Raw genomic sequence first — 16,137 nt, forward strand, 5'->3', positions numbered from 1 at the left:
AATAAAGAAGAAGAAAGAGAGGGCATGACGGTGGTAGTGAACATCTGGAACTTGTTAGCCTGTAAGGTTACACAGGGTAAAAGTATAAACAGGTTCAAAGGGGAATTAGACCAGGAGCCCTAGGAAAGAATGCTGGGCGGGGAGCGGGAATGCCTGGGTCCAGTCTTCGGTTGCGAGTTAATTTGGACCTCAGTTTCTTCCGTGTATAGTGGACCCTTTCATTTCTGACTTGCTAGGCTTCTCAGATTTTAATCTCCACAACCTGTTCTCAAAGGACGTTTGGTAATATTTTGAGGATATTTCCAATTTTGCAACGAAACAACTGTGAAAACTACGGTCTGATTTCCATTCATTCATTCCTTCATTCAACCAGTATTCTCTGAGCACCTCTGCAAGATCAGGTATGAGTCCTGCCCCTCAGGGAACAGCTAAGCCAGGACTTGGACTGGCCTTTGGCCATCTCTCTCTAATGTAGAATCACACTCAGTGTGATGTGGGAAGCAAGGTGTAGCACTTAGAAACAACCAAGTATTTATAAACACGGAATCGCTGTATAAATGTTAGTAGCGCCTGTGGCTATTCTCACTCCCACACCTGCTGGCCCCAGGGCCCAGCTGGCATCTCCCCGCCACCTGGCCATCCTCCCTCTAGACTTGGGAGCTCTTGAGAACTTGGACCAGATCCCATGCGCTGACCCCTTCCCCAGCTGTAAAAAAAAAAAAAAAAAAAAACCAAAAAAAAAAACCAGGAGACTTTGAAAGGAGTGTCCGGATATGTCAGTCTATTGCTTCTGTTGTGGTTGTGAATGCGCTCTCTGCTCCCTGAAAGAGCGAGTGTGGCTCATCACCCTGCCCCGGGAGGAATTGTGAAGGGAGCTTTGTGGCATGTGTGGAGTTGAACATCGCTGTCCCTGGACTGTGGTTGGGAGCAGGAAGTGGCCGAGGCTGTGCCGTGGAGTTAAGACAGAGCAGCAGGCTGGGGTGGGGGTGGGGGCGTTACCAGAGTGGAGTTGGTTCTCTGCTGTGTGGGCATCAAGGGCATTTGCCTTACGGAGAACACACTGGCCCCCTGCTCCCGTTTCTAATGTAAAGCCAGGCAGTTTGACCGGAGCCGCTTCCTGTCTCTGAGCTGCAGCCATACCTACCTCATGCTTATTGTAAGCATTTCATGAAACAAAGTCTATGAAAGCAGTATCTGGTATGTGGTAGGTAATCAATAATTGGTGGCTCTTCTTTTTCCAGGAGTGACAATACTCCCCTAAGTGTTAGGAATAAACAAAGTGGGATGGAGGAAGGGTATGAAGATCCAGACTCACTGGCCGTCCTTCAGGATGGAGGAGATGGGAGACAGTGTGCCGGGACTTGGAAGTTTGCAACCACTGTTTGCATTGTGTTAAAAGTTCCTTGGTTTGGGGACGCCTGGGTGGCTCAGTCAGTTAAATGTCAGACTTTGGATTTTGGCTCAGCTCATGGTCTTACAGGTCATGGGATCGAGCCCTGTGTTGGGTTCTGTGCTGTCAACGGATTCTCTCTTTCTCTTTCTCTCTCCCCCTATTCTCTCTCTCTCTCTCTAAAAATAAATGTTAAAAAAATAAAGAAAGACAACTAAAGAAACATGCCAACTAAATACAGTGCTTAATAGTTAACTGGATTCTATTTAAAAGAAAAAGAAAAGCTTCTTGGTTTGTAGGCCAGTTCTTTTCATCACAGCATTTTTTGACAAAGGAAAATGAAAGAATCTTTTTCGATGACCCAGGTCGTTTCCCATCCGTGTTAACCAGATTTAAGCCAACACCCCTGAAAAGGCATGCAGCCCCCTCTGAAGGAGAAGGAAACTGAAGCTTGGAGAGGTTAAGTTGTTGCTGAAGTACACCGGGCAGGTGGCAGAGTGGGGAATTACCCCCAGGACATGGTCTTAGGCTTTCACCCGCCTACAGAAACCCCCACTGCGGCTCAGTGTTGACACAAGGCTGTCGACCCCTTGCTCAAAAGCCCAGATCCTGACATTTGCTCAGATCCTCTGACATCCTGGCCACCCTTGACCATGTCCTTGATTCTTCATCTAATTTTTTTTTCCATAGATGAGTCCTTGTCTCTTTCTTTGTTTAAAAAAAAATACAAATGTAATATACATTATGTAAAATGTTTCTATTTTTATATATTATCTATAATATTTATTTTTACATATTATATNCGAAGCAGGCCCAGGCTCTGAGCTGGATGTTAGCACAGAGCCTGATGTGGGGCTCGAACCCACAAACTGGTAGATCATGACCTGAGCCGAAGTTGGACATTTTACCGACTGAGCCACCCAGGCGCCCCTGTTGGGACTTTTTAAAAAAGAAAAAAATGACCATGTTGTTAGCACGTTGCTCTTTCCTCTCATGCGTATTTCTGTCTCTATATTTCTTAAATAGAAAACTGGGATGTTCTAGATTGCAGCCTGCAGTTACCTACTGAATGTTGTCAGCATCTGCTTTGATGACGGGTCTTGACATGGCCTAATCCCCCCATTGGCTTCCTTTCAGATCATCACTGGGGAGTTCTACCGCATCTACTACCTGAAGGAGAAGTCCCGGCCAGCGATTCAGAATCCCTACGTGGCAGCCCTCTACAAGCAGGTGGGCTGCTTCCTCTTCGGCTGTGCCATCAGCCAGTCCTTCACAGACATTGCCAAAGTCTCCATTGGGCGCCTGCGTCCTCACTTCTTGAACGTCTGCAACCCCGATTTCAGCCAGATCAACTGCTCCGAGGGCTACATCCAAAACTACAAATGCAGAGGTGATGACAGCAAAGTCCAAGAGGCCAGGTGAGTCACCACCTGCCGTGGCCACAGGCATGGGCAGTTTGGGGAGCACTTGTGAAGGCACCTGCTACGAGGGGTGCCAGGCTCAGTGCTGGGCTTTGGTTTCAGTGGGTGAATAAGGCATAGTCCCCATCCTTAAGGAGCTCAGGGTCAAATGATGTAGCTGCATAGGTAAATAAGCAATTATGGTAGAATACTGGTAGGTCCATTCATTCATTCTTTTGCTTACTCATTCATTCATTGGTGCCTGCTAGGTTCTAAAAAACACATCCAGTGGACTACCAAAGTGGCAAAACCAAACAAGACAGTGATGGTGTCGAGGTCACAGTCTAGGCAGGAGAGACAGACAGGCAGACATGTATCAGGGATGTGCATACGGCCCTCTCATGGCCCTCTCTTGCTCTTGCAGGAAGTCCTTCTTCTCTGGCCACGCCTCCTTCTCCATGTACACTATGCTGTATTTGGTGGTAAGTACCTTCCTTCTGATTCCAATGGAATGTAGTATGGAGCCCCAGCTTAAATCCCTTCTGTGCAGAGAGCCCTCAGGATGGTTAGGGGTAGACCTCATTGTGAAATCCATGATAAAGAAATTAGCTAGAAAGATCAGGTACTGCTTTGAGCTTGGCCGCAACATTAGAAGTTGTTTTCCTTTCTAGACTTTTCCCATTTTTCAAATAAAAATAATATTTATCATGGCTGCTTGATAAGGATTATGCACCCATTTTGAAAATATAAAGCGATAAAGACGCTTGTATAATATTTAATGGTCACGGGTACTGTTTTCTGACCATCCGTTAACTCATTTGACTCTTCCAGGCCCCCTGGGTTATAAGTAATACTGTCTCTGTTGTAGGAAAGGATCACTATAAGTAAGGCTCAGAGAATTCAAGTAAACTGTTAGAATTGACAGACACTAGAACTATTGCTCAAATGCAAGCCCTGTCATCAGATTCCTTGTGTTCACCGTGCCAGTCTTCTTCCATCCCCCACTGACGGAAAGAGTTTAAAAATGATCAATATCCCACCACATAGAATGATTTCTAGTTTTACGGAATACCTCCGCTTCCATGAGCGCATATAACCTCATCATAGCACGGTAATGTATGAAGTGTGTATCCCCACTGCTTGGATCCAGAAGCTAAGGCCCAGGGAGGCTAAGCAGCATGTTGGGGGGTCCCTCAGCTAGCAGTGGGGTCACGATCTGCACCCCTGTGGCCAAGTCTGCCCTGGCTTCCTAGAGGTGCTGGGACGGCACAGGTGAGTGCCCTGTTCTTCCTAGCTGCTGCACAGACAGCAGCGGGTCTGTTTCTCTTTGCGAGTTAAATATGGTCCCCTGCCTTTCGTCTCTGCTTGAATGAGGCCCTTGTGCCAAGGCACTTCCTGTCTTCGGCCCCTTTGATGCAGAGCGCGAAGGCGCTGAGAGGTCAGACATAGCTCAGGGGAGCAAAAGCTGTTTGCAAAAGAACGTTTTGATTTTGACTTCTTTAAGAAACATAATTAGGATTTGGAAAAACTAGCCGAAGGTTTTTTTGTTTTGTTTCCCTCTCCCCTCCCACCCCCCCAAAACCATCCTTTCCAAGCCTGGAGGCCTCTGGGCGGGCTTCCCATTACCTGCGGGGCTGAAAGGTGGGCCCCAACCTATGAAAACCTCAAACAGGGATTGTATTTATACACAAATCACACTCCCCTCCATTCTTCGTTTGTTGTTGCTGTTGTTCTGCTTCCCTCTTTGCTTTTAGAAAGCTAATTTAGCGAAGATATTTTGTTTCCTATTTCAGTTTTTTTTGTATTCTACCCAGGTCTGGAAGCAATTTTACAAATGTAATTTCAGTGTTTGGCAAAGTCGTTTGGAGGAGTGGGTCTCTGTTCATTTTCCTCCTGTTCTTCATTTCTTCCAAGAGAAAAATACTGGGTAATTTTGAAACCAACTCTGTGCACTATGTGCTCTACGGCCGCCCAAAAGATAAAGGTGCTGACCTGTTTCTGGTGCCTTCTGTGTGCCGGGCACTGGGTCAAGCTCACACTCCGTCAATTGGGTTCTCTCAGTAACTCGATGAGATGCGTTTTGATTACTTTGTTTTCAGTTGAAAACCAACCAACCAACCTGAACCTAAGAAGTTTAGTACTAAAAGCTCCACCTCCAGGAGTGTCTGGGTGGCTCCGTCAGTTAAGTATTTGACTTTGGCTCGGCTCATGATCTCACAGTTCATGAGTTCCAGCCCCACATCGGGCTCTGTGCTGACAGCTCGGAGCCTAGAGCCTGCTTTGGATTCTGTGTCTCCCTCTCTCTCTGACCTCCTCCACTTGCACTGTCTCTGTCTCAAAATAAGTAAACATTAAGAAAATAAAATAAGTTTCACCTCTGGTAAGAGACAGAAAAGAGATTTGAAGGCTGGTCTTGATGCCACCAGAATCTCTGTCTTTTCTTTTTCATGGTCCTGCACTACAAAACCATAATCAGCCTCGCCAGGATCAACTTAAAGAATATAAGCTCCTGACCCTAATTTCAATTTCACCTGAAGGCGACCTGCCTTTCTTCAGATCTGCCTTACTGGATGAGATGCCCCTCTCACCCCCCGGCCCCCACCTCCTACCAGCTATGATTACAGCCGGAGATCTCTGCAGGGGTGAGGAGTAAGGGGTAGTTCAGACTGAATGTTTATTTGCATCTCTGAGTGAGGAAAAAAATTATAGTGTCTTTATGTTCCTGGAAAGAAGGAAGGGAAGGAGGGAGGGAGGAAGAAAAAGAGAGAGGAGGAGAGGGAGGAAAAGAAGAGCGTCCTTAGTCCTTTGTGTCCCTCACATCCTGCTACACGTGCACATACAACCGTGCACACACCACACGTTGAAGAATTCTTGCAAACAGACACGACTCATGGACACCCACGTATGTAACATAGAAACACACAGCTCCATTTTTAGCTCTAAGGTTATCTTGCCCTAAGACAACCTCTGAGGCTAAATTCCAAGGAGGACAGAGCTCTTCCCCAGGGCTCTATCTCCCTGTGATGGCACACAGAAATCTCAGCCCTCTCTATGTTCACTTTGCTTTCTAAAGCAAGTTAGAACACCACGGCTGCTGCCTGTCAGGGTCAGTGGGAAATGCTACAGTCAACCCCCCGCCACCAGTGCTTTTCTGTTGAGCTTCCGGAAGTGAGGGAGCTGGCCTCCCCCCTGCCCCCAGACAGCTTCCCTGGGGCCTTGGGGGGAAAAATTGCCTTTGAGCCATTGACGGGGCGTTTGTCCTCAGGGTCAGACAGACCTGGATGACTCTGCCTTGGTGGTTACGAGCTCTGGAATCAGGCATTGCTTACTGAGCTTTGGAGCTTCAGCGCACTCCTCTGTAAAGCAGAGACAATCGTATATTTCGCAGAGTTTTTGCTGCTTTTCTTTTCTGGGCCCCACTTTCTCCATTTGTCCTGTGAAAGAGTAGAATTAGATGGTGTCTACTTATTTCTCAGTCTCTTTGGCTCTATTTGAAAGATGCTGGAACTACCCTAAACCCTGCAGAGGAAGACGGGAAGCCCTTAGGGACAAACTTATGCCCTCATGGCCACGGCATACAAAGAGAGGGGCGGACAGGAAGCACCAGCCACCCATACTCTAGGCCTGTCGACGGCAGCTGCCATCTAGAGCCTCCCATGGCTTTGAAGGACACTCCGTATTAGGTTTTGATTTGTAAAATGGTTGGCTTGGAAAAACCATGCCCCAAACACCAAATTATCTCTGGGCATAGAAGCTTACAGATGAGGTTAAGGCATGTTAGTGATTAATGCAGATTCTAATAAGAAAAACCCACAGCACATATAAGCATATGTGATGCTTTCCTAGCCTGGAGTCCTGGCCTCAACCCCAGAGAACCACATCTGGACGGGCCCTGCACCCTCCACAGTCGGGGACCGAGGATGACTTGGCTTTCTGGATAAAACGCAGCACAGGCACCAATCCACGTAGCAGCCAAACAGCCCGGTGTTCCTTCTGTTGTGCCAGCACTCTGCTACCTCCCGGGGCCCCTGACGGGAACCAGACCTGGGCCCTGCCCTCAGGGAACTCAACATGGTGTCAACATTTGGCGTTCAGCATATATTCAGTGGGTGACTGTTGCACACCAAACAACAGTGTGCTAGGGGTGGGATTATAGACATTGGGGTCATGGTTACGGCCCTTGGGGACTTCAGTCTAGGGGAGCAAGTAGACAGTGACAGCGGTTTGGGACACCATGTGCAGGGAGGGGTGGGTGGGTGGATATAGGTTCTTACAGAAGCTCAGAGTCACGGCACCCCCAGCCAGCCCTGAGTGGAGGGGGCAGATGCTGGAGAAGGCTTCCGGTAGGCTAATGATGGGCAGATTGGAAGAGCCCCCATGTTCAGGTGACGAGGCTGGTGGTTGAGGGGCTGCAGGATTTCGTTTCAGTCTAGCTGGGGCAGCCGGTAGGGAAGAAAGCAGGGGCAGGAGGGCACATGAAGGCTGAAAAGACCTTCCGGACCAACCGCCCCAGCTCCTCCTTCTGCAGCTCAGATCAGGCAGCAAGTTGGTGGCAAGGCCTATCCCATGTGGCTGCGCTCCCCTCCCTGCACGTGAACCTTGGCCCCTTGCCTTCTTCAGGGTCAGAGAAGCCCTTCCTGGCCCCTTCTGCGATACTCCCTAACTCCCTGTGCGGCTTTATCCCCTCCACCCAATTTCTTACCATCTGACATAATGTATCTTCTTCGCTTCTTTGTTTATCTCTATCGGATAAATTGTAAGGTTCACGAGGGTGACGCTTTTGTCTCTTGACTCACTCTTGCATCCCACTGCCCTAAACGGTGTCTTGACACTTAGTTGCAATGAATATTGAATGAATGAATGAATCAGTCCGGGTCTTCGACATTCCCAGGCCTTACTCCTTTCCATTCCATGCAGATTTTGTTCGTCTCCTCCTCACTGAATTGATAGATCATGAAGGGCCTGTGTGCCTTTGCTGCCTCTTTGCTGAACTGTTTACGCATTGGCTCTTTACTGCAGTGCCCAAGAGAAATGTTTATGTGTCAAAGGGTTTGTTGGATACCAAGGAAACAGGGAAGTGGCTGTCCTCTGACCGCCATGTTCTCTGGTCTGTGGTTGTTAGTCACTGAGGTTTCATTTAACGTGTTTAGAATCCTGGAGTGGTGGGGTCTGGTCTGCCCATTAGACATGCCCACAGATCCTGGGAGTGTCTGGTGAAACCCCTTGTAGGGACAAGATGGCTGTTCCTAAGGGGAATAAACCACCATACCAAATGTTTTCCAAACTCTTCCCTCCCCGCCTCCCCTCTCAATATCTCCATCCATCCATCCATCCATCCATTCAGCCAGGCAGCCAGCCAGCAGCTTCTGACTTAGACCTTGCGTGAGCACCTAGGGACACCAAGAGACCTCATATTTGGTGTGGAAAGCCTGAAAAGTCAAGTCTCAGAGCAGTTGGATGAAGTCTCCAATTTGGGTGGACTGAAGCACGGACCCCCAAGGGAAGGGCTGTTAACTCTGCTCTGAGGTGCACCGACTTCAGTTCACAGGGTCTCCTTAGCTTACCATCAGGTCAGAGATTCTGATACCCTGACTCTTACAAAAGCTATATACTTGTGTTTTGACATGGGCCTTATAAAAGTATGTGACCGTCGAATTTGAGGAGCATAAATTTTCAGATGTCCCCTGTACGTTGTTCTTGAGTCCATGACAGACGGGTAGTCCCCTCAAATTGCTTGTCTCCTAAGACAAATTCAGTACAAAAAACCATTACCTTGTTGCAGAGCAGTAATTCCCTCAAAGGAAGCCAGGCTCTGTGGTTAGAGCTCGGACTTGGAAAAAGATACATCTTACTCAGTGTAAATCATGGCTCTTTGTTACCTTGAGTAAGTGGCAGGGCCTTTTGGCCTTGATCTCTTCATCTGAAAAATGGTCACAATGGTGAGGTCCACCCAACAGGATGATTGTGATAGTTGCAGGTAAGGCCATTCAAAGCCCCTGACATGGTATCTGAAATGGTGCTCAACAAACAGGGACTTTATTTTTCTCCCTGATAGTGACAGAAAGCAAGAGGTGATCCCTTTCTGAAGGAGGAGGAAAGTTGACTAAAAATCCTTCTTTTGTCCTGAAAGTAGTTGAATAAGTTTCCAGAGAGAACTGCCAGTAGTGTGCCACGTAGGCAAGTCACCAGGCACATGAACTAGAGCCAGGCGGGAGCCATGGAGGAGATGAGAGGAGGGACAAAGTTTCTCCCTGTGGGTGTCAGTGATCTGGACAGACTTCCAGAAAGAGAGCATGCAGGGACATAAGGAGGGACAAAAGCCTCCTTTTCGCTCTGAGCAGAGCAGTCCCAAGAGCAATGGAAATGAAGTGAGAGGACAGTACAGACCTGTTTCACCAGTATGCAAATCATGTAATGAAACACAAATGACTTAGCAAGAAGGAGTGTGACTCACCCCACATCTGACTCTGCTGGTTCAGACCAGAGGAGCCAGCTTGAGTTCAGCCAGACCTCTCTAAAGAGGTTTTGTTGGGATTCCACAGGACCCCAGTTTGGGAGCTAGGACCAGGAAGGAGAAGAGAACTCCATTTATGGAGTGAGTTGGGTGTGCCAGGGACTTCCACATACATCATTTTGGGGATGGGGGTTCGCAGGCAGACATGATCCTTTCTGTCATAAGCTCCCTGTCTACAAGCAGCAGTATTATTTAAGCTACTGGGGAGGGAAATCTTAGTAAAAGAGCGAGATTTAATTTTTAATGTTAACGTATTCTTTTTGCATGGAGGAACTCATCTTATTCACGTTTGTGTCTTTCACAATTTTGAACAGAATAGATGCAAATGACATGTGTTGGGGTTTTTAAATGAACAAATGGCCTTGTTATATAAGAGAAAGCAGAAATTTCAGAGCAGCCGAGTGACTGGCTCAGGGTCCCACAGCTGGCATGGAGCAGAGAACAGATTCAAGTATAGTTTTGCTCTGATGGCAAATCAGACACTTTTCTGCAGTGTCACACTGATGCTTAGAAGTGGATTCTCCCAGGGGTGTCTGGGGTGTCTGTCGGTTAAGCGTCCGACTTCGGCTCAGGTCATGACCTCACGGTTCGTGGGTTCGAGCCCTGCATCGGGCTCTGTGCTGATAGCCAGTTCAGAGCCTGGAGCCTGTCTTCGGATTCTGTGTCTCCCTCTCTCTCTGACTCTCTCCTGCNGTAAGTCAGGACCTCAGGGCTGCTGACCACAAGGAGAGTTCAAGGTGATTCAGCCTTTATGGTTTTGCCCAAGTCTCATGTCTTTGCTAACCACACTTTCAGGATGCCTAGGACTTTCCTGAAGCCCTTGCAGAAATTCTGATTCTGGGCAAGTCTCTTTGCTATTTGGTCTAGGACAGGGGCCATAGAGCGTTGTGGTCAGAAGTGCCACTTCCTCCTGTGGAATGGGAGTGCATGCAGCCTCTTGCCCCACGGACTGTTCCCAGGCTCAGGTTTCCAAGAGAGCAGGGTGCTCCAGAAAGTTCTCTGTGGTCGTGGTGAGGCCCAAGCCTCTGGTATGGAGTGCCTCATAAGAACTGGGCTGAGAACCAGCAGAAACCAGTCCCTTTAGCGACAGGATTGCTGGGGCATGGAGAGACTTACCCGGTCCTTCGGTCAACCTCAAAACCTGTTGTAACCAGCTTCGCAAAACAGAATTAGCCACAAGGTGGAAGGTTGTTGTGCAATCATTTGCTTTAGTAATCTACCTGTTTAGGTGAAATCAGCCATCGTCATTGAGTAAATTGCATTCANCCCTTTAGCGACAGGATTGCTGGGGCATGGAGACTTACCCGGTCCTTCGGTCAACCTCAAAACCTGTTGTAACCAGTTTCGCAAAACAGAATTAGCCACAAGGTGGAAGGTTGTTGTGCAATCATTTGCTTTAGTAATCTACCTGTTTAGGTGAAATCAGCCATCGTCATTGAGTAAATTGCATTCATCAAGGCAAAGAGTTGACACAGGTTTCTGAAGAGTGGCTTGAGTTCCCCCGTCTCACGCCAGGCACAGTGCTGCGTGCCTCAGTTGGTCCTGGCAGCCCTGGGAGGGAGATAGTGTTAGGTCCTGTTTCACAGGTGAGAAGTTGGGGGACCACCCACTTAGGAGATGGCAGAGCCAGGAATGGAGGTGGGGCCGCTTCACCCCAGAATTCAAGTTGCCGCTGCTGGTGTGCTTTCCCCCTGAGGCCCCAGCTGCAGATACCGGGATCAGTCCCCGAGACCTTGAGCCATTCGTGGATGAATGCGTTAGTTACTGATGGGTACAGAGGAGCAAGCTTCAGTGTGCAGCCGGCCAGTCCACGTCTGACTGCACGTCTGACTGCTTCCCAAAGGGACTCTTTTCCTGCGGCCCCTACTCCTTTTTCATTCATAAGCACTCCCTTCCTGAGGCTCTTCTGATGACTGGTCTCTTCCTCTCCCTTCAAGTTCCTCTCCTGTATTTATTTTGTTCTTTTCTTAAGCTCCAGTATCTGAGTCAGTGGAAGGGGAGATGTGTGCCGTGTCCGGTTGGGAAACCCACCCTTCCTCTGCCCCACCCTCATTTCCAAGGCCCATGACCTAAACTCTGCACGGGGTGGGGGAAGAGTTGGAGGATTCTAAACAAGCATTTTCTGAGGATCTGCAGACTTTTCAATTGAGGGAAATGAGAAAAATCTCAGGGCCGAATTAAGAACTGTGGTTAGAGAATAAAATCATCTGTGTATTGAGCAGAACATGGTGCCAGGCACCTGCTCTAAGCAACAATCTGTACTACAGCCTGTGAGATAGTGGCTGTTACATTTATTTTACTGGGGAGAAAACTTAAGGCTCAGTGAGATTTCTCTCTCTCTTTTTTTTAATGTGTATTTATTTTGAGAGAGCAAGAGTGTGAGCAGGGAAGGGGCAGAGAGAGAGGGAAAGAGACTCCCTAGCAGGCTCCACATTGTCAGCACAGAGCCCAACACAGGGCTTGAATCCACGAACCGTGAGATCATGACCTGAGCCGATGTCAAGAGTCAGACGCTTAACCCCATTACCTCTTCTTTTAGATTTTCAACTGGTTATTTTTTACATATGAGAAACTGTTCATCTTTATCACTTGTTCAACAGCCCACATCAGTGCATTCTTTATTATTTTTCATTTGTTATTCTTAGATTGCCCAATAATGCATTTGTAGCATTTCATGATGATTGTAAAGTTGTCTGCTGTTTTCTACGCCTGGGTTTTGAAATTGTCTTTCAGGTTAGTTGAGAATTCAGTGCCGGCCAACTTTCCCACCCTGTCGGGCTGGCTCCGGAATCTTCCACTCTTCTTTCTCCTCAGGACCAGCCACTGGCTTGCTCCTTCCTGACCACCAGGAGGAAGGTGTCCCTTTGTCTCAGGCAGGGCAGAGTCTGTCTTTGGGCCATCAGCCCCTCCCCTCTGCTCTCCTCCCCTTTCTCCTGGTCTCCCCCTGTGCTTGCCTTTGATTTGTCTTCGGAAGTTCCCCTTGTCCACTTGCCTTTTCCCCCTCATTTCCCAAGTTCCCACAGGAACCTGGGAAGTAGGTTGTGCCCAGAGGTTAGAACGGAAACTGCAGCCAGATAACTCTGAGGGACAATGCTCCGTTGACGTCATTTCTTTGCCTCGGCCAGAGGTGGGTTTTTTTTTCTTCCATTTTTCTTCAGGTTACTCTTCTACTCCACCCAGTCCAGTATCTGTCAGCCCCTGTGTGAAAGCTCCGTGCCATTGTCTGGTCGGTTTATGTGTTTCCTTTATATTCGAACTCAGAAGTCCATAGTTAGACTTAGACACTTGTTCTTTGGTAGAGTTGCTTTCTTTGAAGTAGAAGCATCCCCTTGTGACTGTCGCGATAACCTCTCCTATCGACCCTGCGTTTCATCTCCAACACGATCCTAAGAGGCAAGTGGTGTAGGGACTATACAGCCGTACCTCCGGGATGACACACAAATGCGTGAAATGAGTTGCCATGGTTTTGCAGAAAAGAGAGCTTTCCTATCCTGGTTACTATTCTTTAATTAGTTTCAATCAAGAAGATGAAAGGAAATTAGTAAACTTGGGAAGTGCCTAGTGTGTGCCATGATATATATTCTTTTTTTTTTTTTTTAAGTTTATTTATTTATTTTGAAAGAGACAGAGCACGTGTGCGCATAAGTGGGGCAGGGGCGTTCAGAGTGGGGGAGAGAGAGAATCCCAAGCAGGCTCCACACCACCAGCACAGAGCCCAATGCAGGGCTGGCACTCACGAACCCTGAGATCATGACCTGAACCGAAGTTAGACATTTAACCAGTTGAGCTAGCCAGGCACCCCCAGGCTGTGTATTCTAAGGCATTCCTTGTTCTCTCCATTTTTCTTCTCCTTATTTATTTATTTATTCAGTATGGGAACTAAGGCTCAAGGCTTAAATAACTGGCTTGAGGTCATATTGAAGCTGAATGCTCTTTGTACAAGGTGCTTCCTAAGGTCCAGATGGTTCCATTTGGCAGAAACGCAGCGTGTGTTGACATGGTGGCTGTTCTAATGCACTGAGTGTCTGTTCGTTTTCTCTCCTCTGTGCAGCTTTACCTGCAGGCCCGCTTCACGTGGCGCGGGGCCCGCCTGCTCCGGCCCCTCCTGCAGTTCACCCTGATCATGATGGCCTTTTACACAGGACTGTCGCGTGTGTCCGACCACAAGCACCATCCCAGTGATGTGCTCGCGGGATTTGCTCAAGGAGCCCTGGTGGCCTGCTGCATAGTGAGTAGCATCGTGTTCTTACTGCACAAGCAGAACGCACACTGCTCGCTTGTTAAATGTCTCCAGCTCAGTGACCAAAGCCAGGGAGCTCTCAATCCTTTTTCTTGCCTCGTGTCTGAGGAGTCACCCAGCCCCAGGCCCCCTTCAGTAAAAGGAAAATCATTTCTGTCTCCTTCCAACCTGTGAGTTTTCACTCAGCAGAGCCTGTAAGTCCTCTTCTCCGGAACCGTGGAAGGTTTGGGTTCATAGAACATTGAGGCGGGAGATCTTCAATATTGTCCACCTTGCTCACTTGATTGATGAGGACATTTAGGGTTTGAGAGGGGAAGAGGCTTGCCCCAGGTCACATGTCAGGTGACTGGTGGAGTCTGGGTCCCTGACTCAGTGCTCACGTGCTGCTTTGGTGGACGCTGACAATTCAGTTGAACTCAGATTCTTGGAAGACTTCCACCATTCCCGGTGTGACCTTTAGGGTGACTTGGTCAGACCCTAAACGTGGTGTTGGCGAGAGAAGAGGAGACTTGGTCAAGGCTAAGCCTTACCCTGTCTAGCCGAAGGGCCTTGTACATCAAGAGAAGGGCCTTGTACCTAGAGAATGGTCTTGGGACGGGCCAGGTGATTGGGTTACCTGTTTCCCATACTTTATCCCTGACTGGGAATGTGCATAAGGCCTCCCAACTCTCTGAGCCTCTGTCTCCTCAGGAATCTCTGTTTTTCTTGCCTGCTAAAAGTTGTGAGGGGCTTATTCACGGTGGTGCACCTGCTCTGACACCGTGCCTTCCTGGGCCCCACTCAGGGGACCTCATGCCAGGCCAGTGGGAATCTCAGAGCACAGTCATGGCTGGATGTTTAAGCATCACTCATGAGGGTTGTATTGTCAGTATAATCCTTGCCACTCACAGTAAGACTCCTAAACAGTAGAAATCTGGACCAACCCTTGGCCTTTCTTCATTTCTAAACCTGGCTGCTGCCCTTGCCTCCCTACGATCACCTCTCCCAGTCCCCCTGTGATGGCGTGTGTCATCACCCTGTGCTGAAATTGCAGATGTGTGTGTCCCCTTAGAATGTAAAGTTCCCCAGGGATAGGGACCATAGGTGACATGCTGATTGCTCTCCCTGCTTCCCCAGGGCCTCTCAGGGAGTCTGGCTCAGAGTAAGGAAACGTGTGTTTTTTAACCCACAGAAAGCTAGAATCAGTGGGTGCCCTCTTCCTGGAAAGCACTACAGGGCCGCTGTGTTGAAGGCAGAGGGATGAATAAGGCAGGGCCCTTGCTTCCAGGAGATCACAGTCTCCTTGCTCCCACTGCCAGGCCAGCACACGAGTGAGAACACAGCATGCGGCTGTCCTGGAGATGCGACAGGGTGCTTGGGCTGCAGGCTGGGGCAGGGCGCAGGGGGAAGGAAGGGGGCAGGGAGTCGGGGCGATCAGAGTGGGCACCACAGAGAAAGTTGGGTCTGACCTGCTTGTCAGCTTCAGCATGGGAATCCTGGCCTAAGAACCTGCCCATTTTGATGGCTTTCTTCATTACTTTCTTTCTTCTTCTTCTTTTTGAGTGAAGGGCAGAAGGGAGAGAAATTGGGGGAGCAAACCGTTAATGAGAGCAGCGGTTACTGGCCAGCTCAGTCTCTGATGCCTGGCCCTTTAATGTGAAGTGACAGCAGGAGACGGGTGTTCGCAGGAGGGGGTAACCCTTTGCTGACTGTGGCCTACTGTGTTCCCTTCTGTGTGCTGCCATCCTAGTTAGGGTCTCCTGCACCCCCAGTTTTAAAAAGTACGGGGATCCATCATAGCCTGCCTCTTTCATACCCTAGAGCACTCTCCATGGGCAATGAGATGGTCTCTGGAAGAGCCAGGGTTTATTTTCAAGAAGGGAAAGGAGGTGTCTGACTTTTGTCCTGTTTAGCTCTGGCTGACTAGCTCAGGAGAGGAAGTTGGATGCGAGCATTTATAAAGCCCCTACTCTGTGCCGACACCATTCTGGATCCTTTACCCACGGTCAATGGCTGCTCCTGGGTGCTCCCTGACTCGAAAGCCGTGCCCTCTGCACTTGGCAAGGAAGGATGGTCACTGGGGCTGAAGGCCAGCCAGAGTTAACCCGAGACGGAACAGCACACACCACACAAATTTATTCTCTGGTCGTTCTTGAGTTTGGAATTACAAAATATGTCTCGCTGGGTTAAGATCAAGGTGTTGGTGGGCTGCGTTCCTTCTGGAAGTTGCCTGCATTCTTTAGCCCCTGACCCCTTCCTTCCTCCCTCTTCAGGTCTTTCTTTCCTTCTCTCTAGCTTCTGCTTCTGTCACTGCGTCTCCCTCTGTGATTCTGATTCTCCTGCCTCCATCTTCTGAGGGCTCTGACGATTCCACTGAGTCTGCCCGGTAACCAGGGGAATCTCCCCATCTCGAGGCCTTCAGCTTCCTCCCATCTGCAAAGTCGGCTTGGCCACGGAAGGGAACATGTTTGCAGGTTGCAGGGATTAGGACACGGACGTCTTTGGGGGGCATTGTTTAGTCTACCACGCTTTTCCCTCCGTCTTCCTCGAAGACAGGGTTGTCTGACTTTCTCCTCTTGTTCCCGTGGCACTTTTCATGGTTTTCTGCCGTGGC

At 48.9% G+C, this 16,137-nt stretch overlaps 1 protein-coding gene across 2 annotated transcripts in view; it reads left to right on the plus strand.

Annotated features, from left to right (window-relative positions):
- The window catches only part of PLPP3 (phospholipid phosphatase 3), a 79,533-nt gene that overhangs the window by 51,482 nt on the left and 11,914 nt on the right, over positions 1-16,137 (plus strand). For both annotated transcript variants that reach the window (XM_077760768.1, XM_077760767.1), the window contains exons 3-5: positions 2,528-2,808; positions 3,215-3,272; positions 13,356-13,532. In XM_077760768.1, coding sequence (XP_077616894.1) covers positions 2,528-2,808; positions 3,215-3,272; positions 13,356-13,532 — 516 coding nt within the window. The remainder of the gene's footprint in view (positions 1-2,527; positions 2,809-3,214; positions 3,273-13,355; positions 13,533-16,137) is intronic.

This window comes from Crocuta crocuta, unplaced genomic scaffold (assembly GCF_008692635.1).
Source record: "Crocuta crocuta isolate KB4526 unplaced genomic scaffold, BGI_CrCroc_1.0 scaffold559, whole genome shotgun sequence".
In the NCBI taxonomy this organism is placed as follows: domain Eukaryota; kingdom Metazoa; phylum Chordata; class Mammalia; order Carnivora; family Hyaenidae; genus Crocuta; species Crocuta crocuta.